Below are 23,391 nucleotides of genomic sequence, written 5' to 3' on the forward strand. Positions count from 1 at the left end.
TCTGGGTAGCACCCAGTGGCACACAGAGGGCCGTGGTGGGTACCCAGCGGCACGCAAAGGGCTCGGGCTGGGCACCGAAAGGCACACGGAGGGCTCTGGGCCGCACCAAACGGCACATCTAAAGCTGCGGGCTGCACCAAAGGGCTAACCGAGGGCCCTAGGAAGCTCAAAAAGAGAAATGGAGGGCCTTGGGAGGCACCAGAAGGTGGTCCCTCGGTTGCCCCGAAAGGCCCTGAAACGGTCCCTAGGGGACATGGAAAGGCAAAGAGAGATGCCTTGAGGAGCCAGGAGGAGGAGTCCTCTGGGAAAGATGAAAAGCTGAAGGACGGCCCCTTGGCGGGACAGCGAAAGGCCCACCGCGGGTGGGAACCCAAAGGCCCATCACGAGGTCTTGAGGGGACGAGAGAATAAATGCACAGAACAAGGCGCAGCCTTCAACAGCACCTACATATGGGACTCGCATAAGGCGTGAGTATAGCTTTACAGAGCTGGACCAGCCCCTCCAACAGCCCGGCCGCCAAGCCTTCTAAACAGGGCAAAAACGTTGGCTACTTTTCTCTTCCCTACTTAAGACTCCCTGTAAAACTGGGTCTTAGCCTGACCCAGGCTGTAGGAGGGAGGAAGACGAGGGAAAACATTGCAGGGAAAATGCCCAGGCACAGTACGGCCTGGCGTGAATAAGTGTAGGCACAAGCAAGGCCTCGGGAACAAACTCTTTATTCTCTGCCTGGGGGAGCTCCCCGGTGGCTCTGCGGCCCTGGAGCCGCACACCTCCTCAGGACACCCTCCACAAGGCTCCCAGCTACCGCCCTCTTTAATCACTCGGGCTGCACGGGCTCCTCCAGGAAAAGCTTTAAACGCTCTGGTCTGTGCCGAGCTCCTGCCTGGCTGGGAGGCTTCGGACCCACTGGAGGCATGGGCTGCCTTGGAAACCGCGGGCCCGTGGAGGGGAGGGTGCCTGCGGTGCTCCCTGGCCTGAGTATACGCAGAGTTTCCCATGCAGGCACAGAAGACCTTGCTGTGCCTCCGGAGGTGTCGTCCCGGGACTTCTGAAGGCCTTCTGTTGGCCGGCGAGCATGTTGCTCGGTGCCTCGGAGGACAGATGGGAGGAGAGTACGTGAGCGCTCCTCTTTGAATTCTCCTGCTTCCTCTGAAGGCGTGACTATTGCAGGGAGGCTGAGAGGTGGTTGAAGCTTCTCTGATTTTTGCTTGGACTTCCTGTCTTCCTCCAACTTCTTCCTCACGGTTTCCAGAACTTCAAGGACAATGGTCTTGGCATAGCCGATCAATTCTGCCTCCAGCTGCTGAATTCTGGAGACGGCTTCTTGGATGCTCTCCTTGGCAATCTGGCGACTCACTCGTGAGACGTAAGCAGCGTTTTGCAATGGTTGCAACACGGGCAACTTTGCTCTCCTGCTTGCTTCTGGGATCTGCCATTCCAATGCTCTGGGTGGTCCTTGTCCTTCTGTCACGCCCTGAAGCTTCAGGATCTCAGAAAACTGACAGCAAAAGTCCTGCTCAAACTGAGAAGCTACAAAGGATGACAAGGTGGAGCAAACGCTTTCAACAGCCTCTTTGGTCGTTTTGTCAATAGAAGACTGTGAAGATGCTCTGTCAGAAGTTGCTAGTTCCGCCTCCCTCCACCTCTCTTCTCCGGATTTGCCCGCTCGGGTGGCTCTTCCGGCAACGAGCTCTGACAGCTTCTGCCTGGCCGCCAGCCCCGGCTCAGCTGCATCGGACGTGCCGGATACCAAATGCTCCCCAAAGCTCTCCAACACGGTCGCCACAATCTCTCGAGCCACCAGTCTAATTTTGTCCCGGCGATTCGCAGGAGAAGGGTCCAAAGGCTCTGCCCCTCTGGCACTGGCAAACAACCTTCCGCTGACCTCACGGGGAGCCCTCCTTAAGACACGGACGGACGGATCCAGCGCCTTCACCCGCTCCAGCACTTCCTGGACCACGGTCTCAGCCATCTCTTTAAGCTCCTCGTCTTCTGCCAGCGTAGCCCGCAGCAGCGTAGGTTGTATGCTGTTAGGCGCTTCTTCTCTGGCACACGTTGGAGACTAAAAGGAGGAGCAGCTGATGAGTGAACGTGTTCCTTCACCTCGGTTTGCTTTCCTCTTCCTCCTCACAAGACCCCTGCCCAGACGAGTCCCTAGCAAGTCAAGCTTGAAAAACTCTGGTTCCTCTGTAGGCCACCTGGCAGGCAGAGGTTTCTGGTCTCCCGTGGCCCGGAGCCAAGGGTTGTGGGCACTTCTCAGAACCAAGCAGGTGCTGTTTTGCTTAGAGCAAAGGGCACTGTAGCCCCCCTGGACCTCAGCACGGTGAACCAGGTGCCACGGGCCCCGAACTGGAAGCTAGCGGCTGCCTGGGTAGCACTGATCGTGGCCGGAGGACAGGCCCCAGGGCACAGCGGGCCCCCGCAGAGGCTGGTACCTCCAACGGGCTCGTTGGCTCCCGCCGCGGGAGGCACTGGGCAGAGTTGAATAGCGGAGGGAAAGCCGTGGAAGGTACTGGAGCGGGCTCTTCGCTCCAGTCTCCTCTGCCACGGGTCCCAGCCGCTCTCGGGGCACTGCTGCCCTGTATCAGGGTGGCCCGTTTGCCCCTCTTCGAGGCAAAATACCAAGAATGGTTGTTTTGAGAGCAGAAGAGGAAACGATCCTTTTTCTTGCGGCACCTGGCTGTCGTCTGCCAGCCCAAGGAAATGTCCTTGGGACAGGAGGCAGTCTGAAAGTCCACCGTGGGCTGCCAGTCTCGTGCAAAGCGGGGGAGAAGTTGCGAGTCAAGAACAGAGCCAGGCAGCAGCCTGAAATTGTCCTCTCCCGTCATTTGCTCTTTTGCAGCTTGACAGCCTGACTGCCACGGCAGAAGGAGCTCAACCCTTCGCCCTGGCATAGGTGCCACCCCACACTATCCGGAAACGCTTCCCGAGAGGCTGTTGCAGGGGATGGAGCCGGGCAACGTTTAACGGGCCCCCCCGCTAATGAGAGTCAGGCAACAGCCGGCTCTCCGCTAACCTAATTGAAGACCTCCTTGAAGAGAAAACCAACCCACGAATGGCCAAGCACCGGCACTGTCAGGTTCAGGGACGCTGCATCTTTGGATGCAGAAGTCGTTGGATGAAAACCAGAGTTTTTCAACCAGACGCAAAACCAGCACCATGGACCGTGCGGCCATTTAGAGCAGCTCACACTTTCGTGCTAAATGTGCGAGTCTGTGCGTGGAAGTGGCCACTGAGAGTGCCCAGGCACACTTCTGCGTCAGAAAGGGCTAGTGCCTCGTGTCCGAGAGACGCAGGAAGGAAAGCGCTCGTTTCTTGGTCTCTGACAGACACCCTCAAACGAGGACACGTCGCACACCAGCCAGGCACCACCTCCTCAGCAACCAAGCACCGCTCGCAAGCCCCGAGCAGCTGTTGTCTGTGGCAGCACCCTCTCCCGAGGCCTGAGTACCAACACACTACCGCACAGCAGAGGCGGCCCCCAGCATCCACCCGGCTCCTACTCACCGGCCCCCCTTCGAGAGCGGACTTTTTGGAGCTGCTCTGGGTGCCTGGCTGTCTCCTCTTTTCCAGCTGCTGCTGCTGTTGGCACTCGGCCTGCTGGAGGAGGCGTTGCTCTTTGTCAAGAGCCTCCAGTCTTTTAATCCGCTTCTTGATCACAGTGAGATGCCTGTCAAGAGAAACGAAGGCAGCTGAGAGGGAGCTGCTCTGTCCATCTTGCCCAGGCCATTTTCCGCTCAGCCACTCCCATCATCCTGCTCCGGGCTGCTTTGCTCCAGTCGTCCCCACAGCAGCTTCCAGCTGCCTGTCCAAGGCTCCAAACACAGACCGTGCCAACGTGTTCGCAGACAGCACCGGCTCCTTCCATGGCTAGGCTTTGTTTGTTTACTGGAACATGAGGCTCCAGGACTTCTCTTGGGCGCCACGGGTCCCCTTCAAGAGCAAGCGTTACTTGGCCTTTTCTTACCTCTGCCGCCTCTTCCTCTCTCCCACTGGCAAACTCTTTGTTTGCTCCTGCAGCAGCCACTCTCGCAGGCGAGAAATGTCACTCCCTCCCGGCAGTTCGGAGGCATCCTCTAATTTGGCCAGGTCACGCCAAAGCTTTTTCTGAAAGGTGACACCAGGTTGTGGCTTGCTGCTGCCTGGACAAGCGCTCACGCCCCTGCGTGCTGAGGCGTCCCGCGGGCCCAGGACAGCGCCCTGCTTCAGCCACGCGACTGGAGCAGCAGAGAAATGCTTCCCTTGGGACTCTGCATGCTTGCAGGTGACTTTCCTGCCCGTGCCCACCCATGCACCCTGCGCTAGCTCAGCTCGCAGCCCAATAGTCCTTTCCCTGCCACAACGCCTGGCCCAGCAGCACAGCCCTCGCCTCTTCTGCACTGACCGCCTCCCCTCCCCAAGATGCCGCAAGTAAAGCCCCAGCCCTCGGCACCCTGCCGCTGACAGGTGTCCACGAACGCTCCGCTTTGCCCACCTCCTCTCGCATGAACATTTTCTCTGCCTCCACCTTGAGCGTGGTCAGATACTGCCTGTACTCATTCAGCTCCTTCAGGGTGCAAACCACCTATGGAGAGACGAGGGGAGAAATCCCCCAAGAACTGTCAAGCCAGCTACATAGACTGCCTTCCACAAAACAGCCCAAACCCAGCGGGCCCCTGACTCCCCCCCAGACAGTGCTGAGCGGTGCTCCTCGCCCCGGCGCCAGGCCTCGCACCGGCTGCCTCCTCAACACTCGGGCAGCGCGGGGCAGCCCGAGAGGAACTGGAGTGGGAAGTGCCAGAGGGACGCTGGCGCTGCTTCTGCTCCCAGGGAAACCAGCCCCACAGCCCTGTGCCCTCCGCCAGCAACAGGCGGCTTACAGCAAGCGCTCTGGGAACCCCGCGTGATGAGGGCTGGTTTTATCAGCCCGACGTCCAAACCTACTTTGCCGTCACTGGTGATGTAACCCTCCCTCTTCAGCCTCTGCAGGTTGTCCTTGCGTTTGTGGTAGGCCTGCAGATGCGGGTCGTGCAGGCTGTTGTATTCTGTGCTCAGTAGGCGGCAGTACGGATCTCCCAGATTGAAATAACCAGAGGGCTGGTGAAGCTGTAAGAGAGATTTTCCAGAGTATGAAGGAGGCAGGAGAGAGCAGCAAAGAGGTGCCAAGCGGTACTTGGGAAAAGGTAAAGGTAGTTTGAAGAGCAACACTCTTCTCCATCCTTCTGAAGGCACAGAGAACACCACAGCCGGACTGCAGGGCCAGGCTGGACTGGGCTAGGCTGTGATGGGCTGGGCTGGGGGAGAGAAGACAAACCCCACCAGCAAAGTAGGCATCTTAGGCCACGGGGAAGAACTGCAGACCTTGCAGAAAACAACAGAAATGAACCTTCAGAGTGAAAAGTTCAAGCCCGACAGTTCAAACGCAGCAAATGGATAATGCACTGAAAACAGTCTCCTCAGGGTTAGGCAGGCCTAAGGGGTGTGTCATCTAACTCTGCCTCCAGGAGGTCTCTGCCTTGGCAAAAACGCACGGCAAGCTGGAGTAGAAGGAGGACACTGCGTGCATTCCCCAAGCAGAGAAGCCCGAGCTTTTCCAAATACGCCAACAAGGCAAGCAGGAGAAGGCTGGACTCTCCCTCAAGAGAAACCGGACAAGTCCTCCTTTTTGTCTCCGTGCCAGGGAGCCAGGAGGTTCCCTCTACTCCCCAGCGCTGCCAGATTGAAGGGCTGCAGCCCCCACTGTAGAGCAGGTGGCCACAAGGACTTCTTTGAATGACGGGGACCCCGTAAGAGAGGAGAGCTTTTCTACCCCTTTCCACTTCCTTTACCTTTTCCCCCAGCTTTGTCCTGCAGAAGACAGGCTTGGAGCCCGGCAGCAGAGGGATCTTCACCCCAAGTGGGAGGTCCAGCAGCCCAGTACCTCCTTCTGCCAGTGGCTGTCTCCTGTTCCCCAGCTAGAAAGAGGGAGACACTCATGGGCACTCAGGCACTATCTGCATAAGCCTCCTGCACGGGGCACTTGCTAGAAAGTCCCTCGGAAGACTCCAACCAAGAGGAGCGCCAAGAGTGGCGCAGTCAAAAGTTGCTCTCTCTTCCTCACCCCCGTCCCCACAACTCCCATCCCTTCCTCAACCCACGTCCGCGTCCTTTCGCAGCAACCCCTCCCACCTGCTTAGCCGTGAGCCAGGCTGGGCGGAGAGGCAGGACTCCCTGCAAACTCTCCCCGGCCCAACCACCTTTGGGTCCCTCCCAGCTCCCCGGGCACATCCCGAGGCCCCAGAGCAGCCCTGCAGTCCCAGGCTCCCGGGCTGAGCCCTCTCCATCGGCCTGTTGCTCACCTCTCCCCTCTTCCCCACTGCGCTCAGCAGCGCCTCCGCATTTCGGACGCCAGCAGTGAGACGGGGCTCCATGGCTCCTTCCAAGAGCTGTCCTGGAGCTGCGACCCTGCGCTGGCACCTCTCGCTCCAGAGGCGCCCAGCAGCGGCCACCACAGCCGGTCTCCCAGCGAGCGGCTTTATAGAGCAATCGCACATTGTTGCGTCATCGCGTTGCTGCGCCACCACATTGTTGCATCGTCACGTTGCTGCGCCACCACATTGTTGCATCGCCACGTTGCTGCGCCACTGCACTGCTGCATCTCCGTGTTGCCACGCCACTGCCCGGCTGCTGCTAGGCCGCCCCGGGGCCCGCCTGGAGGCCCGTCTGGACATGCACGTGGGCCACCCGCTCTCGCTGACCCCACTTTGAGCAAGGGGCCTCGACTCGGTGCTGACCTGCTGCCCCTTCCTCCTCCTTGTACCTCTTTTTCCCAGCTTTGCGCCACAGCAGGGTAGCGAGTTCCCGTTAGAGAGCGGATTGCTCCCACGGCTCCCCTTTTGCTGAGCCCTGGAACAGGCTGCTTGGACCTGCTCACGTGCACGATTCTGGGCCTCCACAGTATGGCCGTCTCCCTGCTCCAGACAGACCAGACCCAAACGACATGTGGCAGAGCGGTCTCCAGGTGGAGACGCCACTGTCTATCCCAGGAGCAGCGAGAACAAGTACTCGTGCCGAGCTTCTTGGTCTAAGGAGAAAGAGCCCTGAAAAAAGGACCTCAACACGAAGACTGCCATTGTGCTCTGCACATTGGGAAAACCAGGATTCACAGGATGCACCCCCTAACGGTAAAGGTGCACCATGCAGCGAAAGCTGTGTTAACTCAGAGGGGTCATTCCTTATTTACCCCTCAACGTGTGCATCGTTATGAATTGATACTACTAACCGAAACAAATATGACCTTAGAACAGTGTGGCGAGTTAAATCAAACCGCTAACATCTACATAGACTCCAAATCTGCTCTGGGTGTAGCGTTTGCAACCGGACGGATCTGGAAAGAAAGAGGGTTTCTAACGTCAGCGAGACATAAAATAGCACAACGAGAACAAATTTTGGATCTTCTACACGCTCTAGAAAAAACAAAACAGGTAGCACTGTTATACCATGAAGCCCTCCAGCGAGATACTTCTGCTCTGACTGAAGGAAACAATCTTGCCGACGGTGCGGCTAAGGCTGCAGCCTTACAACCCTTACGGTCCAACCAAAAATACAGGAAGAAATGCTAATGACCGTATCTGAAGTAGACTTAAAAAAGGAACATGAACCTTTCCTCACAGAAGAAACTGAAAAATGGACACATTGACGAGCAAAACGAGTAAATGGAACCCGGACATTAGAAGGAAAACCTTTTCTCCCCAGGACTATGTTGATACCGTCGGTCAGAGAACTTCACCATCGGACGCGTGGAGGAGCACCTCATCTAGGAAATCAAGTCTCTCCACCACGGGTGGCACCTGGATTGACCCTGGCAATATTACAGGTCACAGAAGGATGTTTGATATGTGCAGAATATAATGCAAAGTCCAAGACAGAGGAAAAAATCAAAAGGCCCCACCCTTGGGCCTGGATGCCGTCCCAGAAACTACAAATTGACTTTGCAGATATGCCTCCAAAAGACTGACTAAAACACCTATAATGGATCAATTACCCCGTTGGGTAGAGGCATTCCCTACTCGAAAAGCAACTGCTCAAGTGGTTGTTAAAGCTTTACGGAAAGATCTCATACCGTGTTTCGGAGTGGCTGAAGAAATAGACGCGGATAAAGGATCACGTTTGACAGCTGAAATATTAGAAAACCTGTATAAAGCTTTCAGCATTCGACCAAGACTGCATGCACCTTACCACCCCCAATCCTCAGCTCAGGGAGAGAGAATGAACTGCACTTAAATATTACACTGGCAAAAATTTGTAGAGAAACTCAATTAAAATGGACAGAAGCTTTACCATTAGCACTGTGGGAATTAAGGCAATGCCCAAACCCACGCCATAAATGAACTCCTTTTGAGATCTTATTCGGAAGACCAGACTGAATTCCAGGATCCTTTGCTCCAGCACACACAAGCCTTTTGGCAGAGGATGAAGCAGTTACCCAATATGTCTGATATCTACAAGATAGTTTTAAAAAGAAACGGTCTGAAGCGGTAATTACACAAGCTTTCCCTTTAGGAAACTCTTGCATCCGTATCGACCCGGGAGATTATGTGACGATAAAGGTCTGTAAGACTAAGGATGCATCACAAGCCAAGCGCGAGGGTCCTGTGCAAGTGCTGTTATGTACTTATTCTGCTCTTAAAGTTGCAGCTAAAGACGCATGGATCCACCACTCTCAGGAGAAAGCTGCACCGAACTCCCGGTCATGACCCTCCTTTAGCTGCTGTTCAGACCATCATGAGGTCTTGAGGGGACGAGAGAATAAATGCACAGAACAAGGCGCAGCCTTCAACAGCACCTACATATGGGACTCGCATAAGGCGTGAGTATAGCTTTACAGGGCTGGACCAGCCCCTCCAACAGCCCGGCCGCCAAGCCTTCTAAACAGGGCAAAAACGTTGGCTACTTTTTTCTTCCCTACTTAAGACTCCCTGTAAAACTGGGTCTTAGCCTGACCCAGGCTGTAGGAGGGAGGAAGACGAGGGAAAACATTGCAGGGAAAATGCCCAGGCACAGTACGGCCTGGCGTGAATAAGTGTAGGCACAAGCAAGGCCTCGGGAACAAACTCTTTATTCTCTGCCTGGGGGAGCTCCCCGGTGGCTCTGCGGCCCTGGAGCCGCACACCTCCTCAGGACACCCTCCACAAGGCTCCCAGCTACCGCCCTCTTTAATCACTCGGGCTGCACGGGCTCCTCCAGGAAAAGGAGGCTCCCAGGCTGAGAGAGGCCATTGGCCCGTTGCTCACCTCTCCCCTCTTCCCCACTGCACTCAGCAGTACAACATCTGGCAAGAATAGTTGCTACAGCCCAATAATTGACAAAACATAATTCAGCTGGATCAAATAAGAGAAGCTGGAGCTCAGAAGAAGCAGCAGCTCTCAAGAAACAGACTGAGTGAAAATGGTGTTAGCAACCTTGCTAACAACACATTCTGGAGTGGTAAAGCGTAAAAGTCAAGCAGTATGACAAACAATCTATAAAACATCATTTGTACAGCTCTGCAAGTTCAGGAGTCTTCTAAGAAACACCTAAGAGGAGGTCAAACATCTCTATACCTTGGGTTGTTTTTTGGGATTTTTTTGGAAAAGCAGAACTTGTCGCATTTGATCTTAGAAACCCGATACAGCAGGACAGAGTCTTGCTCCTTCCCTGTATAACTTCTCCATGACATGTGTCTCTAAACAGCATGCGGTAAGGAGTACAGAACCCAGACATCAATGATGGGCAAGAATTCCTGAAGACTGGCGAGAATTCAGAAGAGTTTTCCCTGCTGCTGGTGTAAGCAACTCTAGGTCCTCACCATAGGGAACAAGAGTTAGCTTAGAAACAGAAGGATTTTCAAGATTTTCAGCATGAGCCTCTAGCTTCACCCTAAATGGCAGTGTCCTACTCACAATATCTGCATGTAATAGCCTTAAATTCCGAAGATCCAAACTACTTGGTAAGGAAAGATCTATGTTCAAATGCACAGAACAAGGAACCAAAACCAGAGAGAAACTTCAGGCTTCACTAAACATCTGCATGGTTTAATTATTACTCAATGCACAGCCAAGGTACCAATACTGAGGAATTATATTGGCTTGCTTTGGACTTCACAGGAATGTGCAAGGGGGCATAAACATGAGCCCAAGGCTCACGAGAGCTTTGCTAGCTTTAGCTGTCAGAAAAATAACATTCAAATCATGGTATACTGTTGGGTTTTTTTTGCTCGAGATTCGTCCATTTTCTGTCCATGGACAACGAAAGCATCTGAAAAGCACACAGGATGCAATAAATCCTCGTGTAATGATTACCACCTTTATAATTGCAGATGTTAAATAATGTCCTGCCTAGGGTCTCCTCCCTGCCTTTACCTCGCCTCTGCCAGCTGTTCTGAAAGACCTTGTCTGTCCCGCTCCATGGCTGCCAGTCGCACCTCTAGGGCAGCCTTCTCATGCACCAGGAATTCCTTCTCTTTGGACACCTTGGCCAGTGTATGCCCTTGGCAAGAGGACCCCTGGCGCAACTGCTCTAGACCACTGCTAGCTGAACTCTTGCTGGCGGTAAACCTGAAAGTGGGACAAAATACAGTTAGAGTCCTTTCTGTGCAGAGCCAGCCAATGTCACTTCTGAATCAGCTAGAGGAGAAAGAGATCCTGTACTGTGGGCTGAAAGTTTAAGGGCACCTGCTGTATACTGCACTAGTACCCTGGGCTGCCAAAAGGCACTGGGACTGTTAACTTGGAAGTGATGTGTAAGGCTCTACTGGGTTGCCTGGGGCCAGACAGCTCCTTCAGGACAAACGTATGTACCCCAGACTACATGTTTTCATGCAAAAGTACTGCATTTTCCAGAACTGCCACCTTGCAAACTAGAATTCTATCAGAATCTATTCCAGTGCTGGAAATTTTCAGGAAAGTTTGAGCAAAAGCAACTTTGCTCGCTGAAGAAAGTGAAAATACATGTGGTTTCTCCTTTTAGAAGAAAAAAAAAAATATCGAAGTGTCACCTACTTCAGTGTGTAAAGCAGTTGGATGCAATGAGGTGACACTTGGCAGGGAACAGCCCTTGTGGTAAGCACTGTCATATGAAAGTCTGGCTGATGTGGCCAAAGAGATGTTAGACTCTATTTGTACAGTACTTCATGTCAACAACACTGTTTACTTGTCTTATACAAAGAAGTTGCCTGACATACCTTGCTGGTATTCAAGCTTGAAGATTAACCATGATTTTTTAGCTTTTTTCTTCAGTATAACACCTCTGCTGGGTATTTGCCAAACATACCACCTACTCCAAAACTAAGACTGTCTAACAGAGAACAGACCATCAGAAACAAACAATGTTCCTCTCAAAGTTATCCCATAATACCCAAGATTGTACATGATGAAACTGACGCTTAAATGATGGCAGACTCCCTAGTCTCCTCCAGTGATATGATTCTTGCAAGCTCTTTTTCGACTGTACCAAAATCAGTTAGTCCAGAGTAAACCGTCTTGCGTGACCACCTATTTCTCATCTTCTTCCTCAAAGCCTAAAGAAGGTCAGGCAATTCAAAGCTGCATGTATGTCTTAAAATACAATTTCAACAATTTCAAGATGTCATTCCCATTCTTAGCAGTACAAGACAGAAGACATTGACTTGCAGCTTTGTCCCGCTCTCTAGGCTCGAACAAATGCAGTTTTGAAAGTTGCAGACTTCACAACAAAAAGTATAAATAGAAACATGCACCCCTGGTTTTTTTTGCCTCAGAAAAAGGGTGAAGAGCTACGCTCTTTGCTTCTTTTGCCACATGTGAGAGTAGTAGCCTTATTCAGATCCATGGGCAAGACAAATCATCTCTCTGCAGCTTAGCAAAAGCCAAAAAAGAGGCCAACACAGACAGGTGGATTAAAGCAATCTGTAGAAGCAGAGAACAACTCAGAGAATTGCAGAACATCTCTGCAAGCCATCAACACATTTCCAAAAAGAAGTAAACAAAGCCTTCTGACCTCCAGGACTACCAAGTGTCTCCTTGACAAAAACACTGCAGAATCCAACAGATGCAGCTTCACTGAGCTAAGTAGCCAAAAGCCCACCCAGAAAGCACCAGGTTTTTGGTCTCACCTCATCGAGTTTCTCTTGGGTTTCTGCCTTCTCCTCTACCAGTATCCTCAGCTCTACCTGCAGCCCTTCCTGTTGCTCCTCTGCTTTCTTCAGCAGCTGCTCCAGGTGGCCTTTCTCTGTGCAGAGCTCTTCATTTGTTCTTTCACACAAGTTCAGCTTCTCCTGGTCAGAGATCTTTGCTCTCTCCATCTTGTCCACTTTAGCTGACAGAACATCATTCTCTTGCTCCAGCTACAATCACAGAAACACAGAGGAAATAAAAGACAGTAAGATTTACTATGTAGAAGGTTTGGCTTGGACAGAAAAAGGAACATTTCCATATTCAGACAGTCACACTGTCTGAAGGCAAGAGATCTGAAAAGAAGCAGCAGCTGGAGACGAACACCTCGCAAGATCTTTGGCAACTCTGCTCACCTGCAACACAAGTTTCTTCAGTTGCACTTTATCCAACACAAGGGCTTCGTTAATACTGCTCATCTTCACTGTTGCAACATGTAGATCAGCTACTTCAGCACTCCGCTTATTCGGAGCCCCTGCCAACTCTGCTACTGACTGCTCTGCCTGAAGAGACAAAAGAACAACATGAAAACAAAGACAGGAAAATCCCTGACTTTAAGCAGCAACTCCAGATCCCCTTCTGTGTCTCTGACATACTCCCAGTTCAGTGTTCCCGATAAGCACGTGGGACCTAACTACACCAAAGAGCCTATGTGATCTGATCACCATTTTGCAGGAAGGAGAACTGTCTCCCTGTCTTCTACTGCCAGAAACAGCGTCTGTGGTGGTCCTGCTATCACAACTCCCTCTCCCCTAAGTGCTGCCTAGGAATAAGGTGACCATACCTTTTCCAGTGCCCTTGTAAGCTCATGTTTCTCTTGCTTCAGCAGATCCCTCTGAAGGTGCGATTCCTCCAGTGTCTCTCTTGCGACTACCAACTCACTCTGTAACAATGAACGTTTTCCTTCAAGTGCAGCTAAGTCCTTCAGTCTATGAGAAGGGGAAAGACAAACAAGTTTTTAATGTAAAAACAGTCTCATTTCCGAAACCAAGAGTATAGAATCATAGAATCCTTTAGGCTAGAAAAGACCTTTAAGAGCATCGAGTCCAACCGTTACCCTAACACTGCCAAGTCCACCACTAAACCATGTCCCTAAGCACCACATCTACACTTCTTTTAAATACCTCCAGGGATGGTGACTCAACCACTTCCCTGGGCAGCCTGTTCCAATGCTTGAGAACCCTTGCGGTGAAGAAATATTTCACGATATCCAATCTAAACCTCCCCTGGCGCAACTTGAGGCCATTTGCTCTCGTCCTATCGCTTGTTACTTGGGAGAAGAGACCGACACCCACCTCACTACAACCTCCTTTCAGGTAGCTAACAACTTCCTGCCTGCTAGTTCTCTCTCTCCTCTTTCATACGTTGGATATAAGGCTTTCCAAAGTTCTTCCTTAGGTAAGACAGACTTTTAAAGTCCAGATTACTATTCCCACAATTACTTTTGCCTTTCAGCAGTGAATTAATGAAAGAGCTTGCAATCTGTTTGGGGAGATGTGTATGAATTTCCAATCCAATAATCATAGGACCACAGGATGATTCAGGTTAATGAGAGTGATGTGGCAAAATAGCACTTCTTGCCCCAAAGGCCTTCTGCACTCAGTCTTGCAAGGAAACATCAGTACAGAGGTCTATATGACAGTCCTGTGCAAATTCCTCCCAACTCCCTTTAGCACAGCCCTGGGTAGCAAAAGGGCTGTACAAGAGACAGAGCTCTCTTTACGCTGGTCTCAATTTCTCACCAAGAATCAGTTAGTAGCAAAAACATTGAAATATGCAATCTCTTTTCCAGTCTTGTCCTACTCAGAAGAGCTTCTGTCAGTCAGATGTTTTTTTCTATCCGTTCTGTTGAAGGCAATAGTTTGACTAGGGACAGAAACAAGGCTGTGCAGAATGGGTGTGTTTTAAACATGAACACAGCCAATCTACGAATCCAAGAAACAACCACAAAAGATATCGTTGGTAATAGCAAAGTTTAAAACACATTTACCTGTCCTGAAGCTCCTTCTTTCTCCAGGTCCCCCTTGACCTGTAAGCACATCACTTCCCAAGTCTTCCAGCTTATTTCCTGTTCCACTTGCTGCTGTGCCTGATCCTTTAGGACAGGTCTACCCAGAGTGACGGACTCCCAGAGCTGTATCCCAGAGTTTAGGGGGGAGCAGTTTACAAGTATAGATCCAGAAAGCCTCATTTGCTCTGCCTTCAGCTCTTACAAATCTCTGAAGAATAATAAAGAAAGAGATAATGTTCACACCACCATCTTTACCAGCTGACTCACTTTGAAGCACATAATTGCACAACAGTAAAACCTGGCAGGAAAGATGGCATCTTCGTTGGGGACAAATCATTCATCTGACATTTTGGGATCAGGACACATCTTGATAGTTGAGCAATAGGTCTATTTGATGGTTGAGGAATGAGTCTATTTTCTCCTCAGAGACAAGAAGAAATGTATAGAACAGCCAGAAGGCTTCAAGAATTAACTAGTAGGTCAGGCATACTCTACACATTAAGGAAACCTTATAATCAAATAAGGTACATGGCTGACAGTAACCCAGGGTTTGAAACTGCGTGCTGATACCATGTCCTGGTTTTGGCTGGGATAGAGTTAAATTTTTTTCCTAGTGCTGTGTTTTGGATTTAGCATGAGAAGAATGTTTATGACACATTGACGTTTTTAGTTGTTGCTAAGTAGTCGACTAGTCAAGGACTTTTCAGCTTCCCTGCTCTGCCAGGTGCACAAGAAGCTGGGAGGGAGCATAGCCAGGACAGCTAACCCAACTGGCCAATGGGGTATTCCATACCATATGACATCATGCTCAATATATAAATCGGGGGTGTGATCCAGGAAGTAGCGATCATGTTTTGGGTATCGGTCATTGGGTGGTGAGCAATTGCATTGTGCATCACTCATTTTGTATATTCCATCATCATTATTAATTATTATTACTATTATTATTCCCTTCCTTTTCTGTTCTATTAAATTGTCTTTATCTCAATCCACGAATTTTACTTTTCTTTTCTGATTCTCTCCCCGATCCCACTGTGGGAGGTGGGGGAGTGAGCAAGCGGCTGTGTGGTGTCCGGCTGCCTGCCGGGTTAAACCATAACACACCAGAAGAAGGTACTATTACGGCTACCTATTTTTGTTTGCATAGAAGGCAACTGTGAGAAAGGAACCTCAGAGAGCCCAAGAACAAGAAAACAATCATAAAAAGGAGGTATCAAACTAAGCAAAATAAATTTGATAAATGCAGTAACAGCATAGAGAAGCTATTCTTTCACCAATGTTGGTACAGGAATAAGTGGATGCAAATGGACCAGAATAAATGTAAGCTGGAAATAAGAAAAAAAACCACCCATATATTCATGAATGATCTTTCCATCAGGAGCAGTGGGAAAAGAAAGCCAGTGAGATTTAAGGCAGATTTTAATCACTCTGTAAAAGGGACTGCTCTACATGCCGCGTGCATAGCTTTGGTGAGTCTCTTCCAACGTGTCCACATATGCCTGTGTCTGTGTTAATATGCCCAAAGATCAACACAGTCAAGTTCATCTGTTCAGGGCCTCTGCATTGCTTATAGTCCGAGCCCCTCAGTTTTATCTGAAAACCAGCATCAAACAAAATGATTCTGAAAATAGCCTAAAGCACGCTTAATGGCATTGCTTCAGACTACCAAAGGAAAAATCATATCCTTAGCCGCAACTAAAGTAACATCAAGGCTCAAAAAGCAGGTGTGAAGGGAAGCTACATTTTTTCTGCAAGAGATCTAGCCTTAACCTCTACTCACCGGTCAGTGGCAGTCTTCATTTGCAGGAAATGACAGCGGAAGTTTACTACCTGACACCATAGGCTGAGGAGATGGTTATGTTCATCCCTTAAATAGCTGTCATAAAGCTAAACATGCAAAACCAAAAAGAAATGCCAATTCAGTCTTTGCTGTCACTGTACAAGTCTTTCAGATAGGAGAGAGTACAACCATCACCACCAGGTCTCCTTTAATAACAATTCCAACAGGGGCATCAAGGACTGAAGAAGCACCACAGAAACATCCTCAGTGACCTGCCACCTGACTTCAAAGAAGGGAACATCCACGCTTCTCCTGCAGGAGTGATATCAGCAAAGCAAACTGATCACGATTCATCATCTCGCCTTGCAGAGGTGTCTAACAGTCTTGGTGGAGGAAGACAAAAACAAGCCCCTCCAAGACCAGGGTCAGATTTGCTTACAACAGGCTGTTGGTAAGGGAGGCCTGTCTTGATCTTCTGTTGCCTACTCCGAATCTGAAAACACACAGACCTCTCTGGTCTCCACTGCTGTAGAGAGATATTTAGGAACTCTTGAAAAGACAAGCGTTCATGTGACTGCCCTACAGTGCCCAGCAACAGAAAGCATTGGCCTTTAAGACCAAGCAGTATGGTCACAGCAGGTGGGTATCTGCTATCACCACAATTTGCTGACACTCCTCCATCTCACACCCCTGTCTTCTGCTAGTCAACACCAATACATCCTCAATGTAGCCACAACTTTCACACAGCAAGTCCTCTATGCCAGAAATAAAATGCATTCTCGTTCCACTCTGGCATCACGTCTGACATTCCCGTAGCCTATCCTTACCTCACGTTCATTGTGCCATTCACCCTCCTTCAATTCCAGCTCCTCCTGGGCCCTCATCCAATCCACCATCAGTTTTTCAACACCTTCTCTCAGGGCTAAATTAACCTCATTCGCTTTATCTAGGTGCTCCCGCAGGACAGCGTTCACTGCTGCCAGATTCTCACACCTTGGAAAAGGAGAAACAGCAATAAGAGGTCAGTGAACAATTGCTATCCACAAGCAGCATCCCCGTGATTTTCCAACTTCTTCAACACTGACTTTGTTGTCAAACTGAGAGGTAGTAAAAGTGCTTTCTAAGATTCAGTAAGATCTCTCTGTAATGGCAAATTCATTTGCTTCTCCTTGCTTTGAGCCTTCAATTTCCATCTACAATTTCAGTTGTCCCTTCCTCTTCATCTTTGATGATGCCCACAGTTAACGTCTTGCCTCCCCTTCGTGCTGTCTGATCACTGGATGCATCACCTTTCTCTATCATTGTCCTGATATCCTCTTCCTCCACACTTCTAAGTTTCCACGTCCTTTTCCCTTGCAATGTTGAACCCACTGCTGCCCTCACCTTCTTGTTAAGCTTCTCCCTGTCTTTGTCCTATACACTGTGTAAGACCTGTAGCAAAGACCCCCACCTTGTCGATCCAGTAAACTGCACACCACAAAGACAGCACCATATACGTAGGGGAAATAGCTTTATACGAAACTTTCAACTGAAAACTGAAAGGTCAAGCACTGCAGGTTAATGACTTTGGGGCCACAGACGAATATTTCACCCAGGAAACATTTAATGAACAAAATTTCAAGAACTTCTGCCCTCCTGAAACTCAGTTTCTGGACGAAAACAGGAGTTGCGCTACTCCCACCTTAGCTTGCAACATAAGTAACACAGCACACAGATGCCTTCTACACCACACACAATTACCTCTTGGGCAGAGGAAAAAAGAAAAGCAGAGAAAGAAATATGGCAGAAGATGCCTGTGGTGCCAAGTACTCTACTGGAAGACTCCGACACAAGCACAGGATATGCTACTCAGATAAAACCAAACAGGAAAACTCCTGCGCTGTGAAATGTTCAGGATGTCAGGGCTTGATTCTCAACCTAAAATGGGGCTCTGCTGAGTAGCTCACCTACTGAATCATAGAATAATTTAGGCTGTAAAGAGACCTTTGGAGGTCACCCAGAACAACCCCCAGCTCAAAACAGAGCCATTCAGCACACACCACTATTACTGCACCACAGAACAGATTGTGGACCTTTCTCCTTTCAAAACAGCTTGCCCAACTTCTTCCCTTGGGGAGACCAGGTAGCACTAACAGGTTTTCCCTCACTTCCATGAGCGTCCAGGATACTAAGGATGAGGTAACACGTCTTCCTTTGATGCTCCTCTTCCAACTGAAGCAATGCTTTCTCCAGGCTGGGGTCTTCTGTGGCTTCCCATCTGCCTGGAAGGGATCCCTTAAGAAGAAAGGAAATGTTTAGTCAAATTCTTGGTTCCCTTCACTACTGTTAGCATCCATCGCTTTCCCCTCCATTTGTTTGGTATCTCAGGAGCTCGTGGCTCCTTCCAGACATAACAGTGTCGTGACCACACGAAGGAAGGGAGGGGAAGAGTCTTACTCCATGTGAGTAGCTCTCCTCAGTCTCCCAATGTTGCACTCTCCCAGCTGGGTAGCCTCAGCTCATGACCGCAAGTGCTCACTTCCACTTGAAGCCTGGGAATATTCTCCTACCCTTCGTTTCCTAGATTTACTTTAGCCATGAAGCAGAAAGAAAAGCACAGAGCCAGGTCTGTATGTTGAATGCCAGCATTCTTGCCTTCCAAAATGCTATGTTTCAACCAATTCTTTTTCAGAGACAGCCATATAATTTAACAGGCAGTACAGCCCTCTCCTGAGACCTAGGACAAATGTTACTCCAGCAATAAAGCACTCTTTCACAAAATTAAAATCCTTCTTGATAGGGTTTTCTGGACTGGCATTTCTGGGACTACTGGCTGCTCTAAGAATGGCAACTGGACGAAACACTGACGGGCAAACTTTACAGTGCTTCTTTAAATCCTCAGGTAGCAAAATCTTGTTTTCCTCTGTCATTGCTTTGGGGAGCTTTTTGTCTGCATTAACGAATGCTACGTACACTGTCTTTAGATAGCAACCTGCACACTCACCCCTCCTGCTTCCGGCTGCTGCTCCAACTCTCGACATCAAGTTCGGTACTGCAGTACCTAGATGGATACCTAGGATGAAGATGAGCGAATGCAGCTTATGACAGACTTGGCTTCTCCTGCATTAGCTTTTCTATTTAGCAAGTAAAGCTAGTTCTGACCACAGTCCTGCTGCAGAACACAGATTTCTGTTCAGCTGCAGAAGGCGAGCACCGGTGTCGTGGTTTAACCCCAGCCAGCAAATAAACCCCATGCAGCTGCTCGCTCACCCCCCCCCCCCCTCCGGTGGGATGGGGGAGATAATCGGGAGGGCACAAGTAGGAAAGCTCCCGGGTTGAGATAAAAACAGTTTAATAATTGAAATAAAACAAAGTAGAACAGTAAGAGTAACAATGAGAACAACAACAACAATAACAGAATAAACAAAGCAGGCAATGCACAATGCAACTGCTCGCCGACCGCGTGTCACGAACGGGGGGGGGGGGGGGGCGGGGGCCGAGCCCTCCCCCCGCCCCCCCACCTGGTTTTTATACGGAGCATAACGTCACATGGTATAGAACACCCCATTGGCCAGCTGGGTCCACCACCCCGGCTGTGCTCCTCCCGGTGCAAGCACCGCCCAGCAACAGCCAAAGCATCAAGGGGCCATCAACGCTCCTTTCACACTAAACCCAAAACACAGCACACCCCCCAAGCTACTGGGAAGAAAGTTAACTCTGTCCCAGCCGGAACCAGGACAACAGGCCAGAAAAGCAGGAGGACCTCACAGCAGCGCCGTGCCCACCGTCGGGCACCGGGCCGGGCAGGGCGCGGCCTGCCCCGACCCCCCGCCCGGCTCTGGCACCCTCCTCGTTGCCGCCGCTCCTGCGCCCCGCGCGAACCCGGCCAGAGCTGCCCGCCTCTGCCCGGGGACGCCCAAAAGCGGCCCCGCCGACTCGACCCCTGCCGCGGGACAGCCCCCTGCTAGCGGGGCCGGAGAAAGGGTTCGCAAGCCAGGCATCTTTCTCCAAGTACGGAAACGACCCAGCGAGAGGCGCGGCAGGGCCACAGCGGCAGCGCCCGGCGCCCAGCGCGCCTGGGCGGGCCGGGCCGGGCCGGGCTCGGCGCCGTCCCGCCCGCGGCAGCGCCGGGGAGGGCCCCGGGGAGGGCCCCGCTGGGGCCGCGCGTTGGCCCCTCTCAGCGCGGCCCCGGGCAGCTCCCCCCGGGCCGGCGCCCCCGCTCCTCACCTTCGCCTGCAGCTTCCGCACCAGCACCGCTTGGGTCCGCGCCGCCATGCCCCCGCTCGCCAGCCGGGCCCGCCACCCGCGGGGCTCCGGGGCGGGAGAGCCGGGTTCGCTCGGGGCCGCTCTGTGGCAGCCGTTCCCTTCTCGCTCCTCGCTGACGGTGCCGCGCCGGGCTGCGGTTTTGCCGCGGGGGAGAGGCCGCGCGGCAGCGGCTTGCTCCAGCGAGTTCTGCTCAGAGACGGTGAACGGCCCCAGAGAACGCAGCTAAAGACGCATGGATCCACCACTCTCAGGAGAAAGCTGCACCGAACTCCCGGTCATGACCCTCCTTTAGCTGCTGTTCAGCATGATCGGAGGCATTCCACTCCAACACCTAACTCCGAGTTTCAGCTGGTGGCTGTTATTACCAAAGACTGCCTTAAATGATTCACCCTGCAGGCCTACCTATAATTACATACCCAAAAATGCAGCCAGGGGCCCGTGCACACTTGGAAGACTCACAGTCTCCCCGCTAAAAAGAAATGCCTCAGCCAAATATAACACAAAAAGAAGGAGAAGGAGCCTATCTCCGGCTCTACCACCAGATTGTGACTCAAATGTAAATCTGTTGAGCAAAGCGGACGCAGTAGCATTGAGCCTGTCGTTAGTGGGAGTCCCTGCACTAGCACTAGGTGCCGACCTCCAACTGACAGAGGTGGCCTGTACGCTAGCAAAAACTCTGAATGCCACCTCCACTTTGATTGCATTACTACAAGAGGAACAACATTTGAACAGGGAAGCAATCCTACAAAATAGAGCAGCTATAGATTACTTGTTACTTAGGGCCAACTATGGGTGTGAAGATTTGGAAGGACTTTGTTGTTTCAGTCTCACAGATAACAATAAACCAATAGAAGCCCAACTGAAAAACTTAAAAGCTTTAGTACAAAACGTAAGACAGGACTCAAAAGGAATAGAATCGTGGAACTGGTTGTCAAATCTATTTCCTTCTATCACCCCAATACTGAAACCATTTATCAGTTTGGTATTAACGATTATTAGGAGCTTTACTTATTGTAGAGATCACAGTCTTCTGTTTTGCTCAAGCGTGCCCAACCCGATTTGCTCAAATTTGTGGATACAAATGCTATTCTGCTCCAATTTAAAGTGTGCAGGTATGCGCAAAGCAAAAGGAGGGAACGTTACTTAAGACGGGCCCGCCTGGAGGCCCGCCTGGAGACGCACGTGGGCCACCCGCTCTCGCTGACCCTGCTTTGAGCAAGGGGCCTCGACTCGGTGCTGACCTGCTGCCCCTTCTTCCTCCTTGTACCCCTTTTTCCCAGCTTTGGCCCTCAGAGGGCAGGGCTGGAGCTGGGCTGCCCGCAGGCTGCTGCTGCTGCTGCTGCACTGGCTTTGGTAGACCATTTTTAGACCATTGCCCTGTCACGGGCAAAGCAGCCTCAACTCGAGAAACTGCACTGACTTGGCCACCCCACGCCCAAACCGCCATTTGTGCCCCGTTCCTCCCCCAGCTTTCACTTGTAGGGGACAGGGTGGGAGGCCACTCCAGCCAGTCTTGAGGGGAAAAGGGGATAAAAGGGGTTCCCGGGGCATCGAGAAAGGCAGAGGGAGGGCTCTGGGTAGCACCCAGTGGCACACAGAGGGCCGTGGTGGGTACCCAGCGGCACGCAAAGGGCTCGGGCTGGGCACCGAAAGGCACACGGAGGGCTCTGGGCCACACCAAACGGCACATCTAAAGCTGCGGGCTACACCAAAGGGCTAACCGAGGGCCCTAGGAAGCTCAAAAAGAGAAATGGAGGGCCTTGGGAGGCACCAGAAGGTGGTCCCTCGGTTGCCCCGAAAGGCCCTGAAACGGTCCCTAGGGGACATGGAAAGGCAAAGAGAGATGCCTTGAGGAGCCAGGAGGAGGAGTCCTCTGGGAAAGATGAAAAGCTGAAGGACGGCCCCTTGGCGGGACAGCGAAAGGCCCACCGCGGGTGGGAACCCAAAGGCCCATCACGAGGTCTTGAGGGGACGAGAGAATAAATGCACAGAACAAGGCGCAGCCTTCAACAGCACCTACATATGGGACTCGCATAAGGCGTGAGTATAGCTTTACAGAGCTGGACCAGCCCCTCCAACAGCCCGGCCGCCAAGCCTTCTAAACAGGGCAAAAACGTTGGCTACTTTTCTCTTCCCTACTTAAGACTCCCTGTAAAACTGGGTCTTAGCCTGACCCAGGCTGTAGGAGGGAGGAAGACGAGGGAAAACATTGCAGGGAAAATGCCCAGGCACAGTACGGCCTGGCGTGAATAAGTGTAGGCACAAGCAAGGCCTCGGGAACAAACTCTTTATTCTCTGCCTGGGGGAGCTCCCCGGTGGCTCTGCGGCCCTGGAGCCGCACACCTCCTCAGGACACCCTCCACAAGGCTCCCAGCTACCGCCCTCTTTAATCACTCGGGCTGCACGGGCTCCTCCAGGAAAAGCTTTAAACGCTCTGGTCTGTGCCGAGCTCCTGCCTGGCTGGGAGGCTTCGGACCCACTGGAGGCATGGGCTGCCTTGGAAACCGCGGGCCCGTGGAGGGGAGGGTGCCTGCGGTGCTCCCTGGCCTGAGTATACGCAGAGTTTCCCATGCAGGCACAGAAGACCTTGCTGTGCCTCCGGAGGTGTCGTCCCGGGACTTCTGAAGGCCTTCTGTTGGCCGGCGAGCATGTTGCTCGGCACCTCGGAGGACAGATGGGAGGAGAGTACGTGAGCGCTCCTCTTTGAATTCTCCTGCTTCCTCTGAAGGCGTGACTATTGCAGGGAGGCTGAGAGGTGGTTGAAGCTTCTCTGATTTTTGCTTGGACTTCCTGTCTTCCTCCAACTTCTTCCTCACGGTTTCCAGAACTTCAAGGACAATGGTCTTGGCATAGCCGATCAATTCTGCCTCCAGCTGCTGAATTCTGGAGACGGCTTCTTGGATGCTCTCCTTGGCAATCTGGCGACTCACTCGTGAGACGTAAGCAGCGTTTTGCAATGGTTGCAACACGGGCAACTTTGCTCTCCTGCTTGCTTCTGGGATCTGCCATTCCAATGCTCTGGGTGGTCCTTGTCCTTCTGTCACGCCCTGAAGCTTCAGGATCTCAGAAAACTGACAGCAAAAGTCCTGCTCAAACTGAGAAGCTACAAAGGATGACAAGGTGGAGCAAATGCTTTCAACAGCCTCTTTGGTCGTTTTGTCAATAGAAGACTGTGAAGATGCTCTGTCAGAAGTTGCTAGTTCCGCCT

General features: G+C 51.6%; 2 protein-coding genes across 2 annotated transcripts; both read right to left on the bottom strand.

Annotated features, from left to right (window-relative positions):
* Positions 1–2,592: 2,592 nt before the first annotated feature.
* On the bottom strand, positions 2,593–14,151 carry LOC142089551 (fibrous sheath-interacting protein 2-like). Its single transcript, XM_075166145.1, has 8 exons — positions 14,138–14,151; positions 12,932–13,076; positions 12,504–12,650; positions 12,090–12,320; positions 5,809–5,934; positions 4,925–5,086; positions 4,476–4,565; positions 2,593–3,671 (listed from the first exon to the last, which is right to left on the bottom strand). Exons 3-8 carry the CDS (start codon positions 12,564–12,566, stop codon positions 3,642–3,644), a joined length of 702 nt encoding a protein of 233 aa, XP_075022246.1. The 5' UTR covers positions 12,567–12,650; positions 12,932–13,076; positions 14,138–14,151; the 3' UTR covers positions 2,593–3,641.
* Positions 14,152–14,164: 13 nt separating this feature from the next.
* On the bottom strand, positions 14,165–20,172 carry LOC142089552 (centrosome-associated protein CEP250-like). The gene is made up of 5 exons (XM_075166147.1): positions 20,145–20,172; positions 18,922–18,990; positions 18,072–18,212; positions 16,766–16,931; positions 14,165–14,366 (listed from the first exon to the last, which is right to left on the bottom strand). Exons 3-5 carry the CDS (start codon positions 18,089–18,091, stop codon positions 14,256–14,258), a joined length of 297 nt encoding a protein of 98 aa, XP_075022248.1. The 5' UTR covers positions 18,092–18,212; positions 18,922–18,990; positions 20,145–20,172; the 3' UTR covers positions 14,165–14,255.
* Between the last annotated feature and the right edge of the window lie 3,219 nt (positions 20,173–23,391).

Source organism: Calonectris borealis, chromosome 17 (assembly GCF_964195595.1).
Source record: "Calonectris borealis chromosome 17, bCalBor7.hap1.2, whole genome shotgun sequence".
In the NCBI taxonomy this organism is placed as follows: Eukaryota; Metazoa; Chordata; class Aves; order Procellariiformes; family Procellariidae; genus Calonectris; species Calonectris borealis.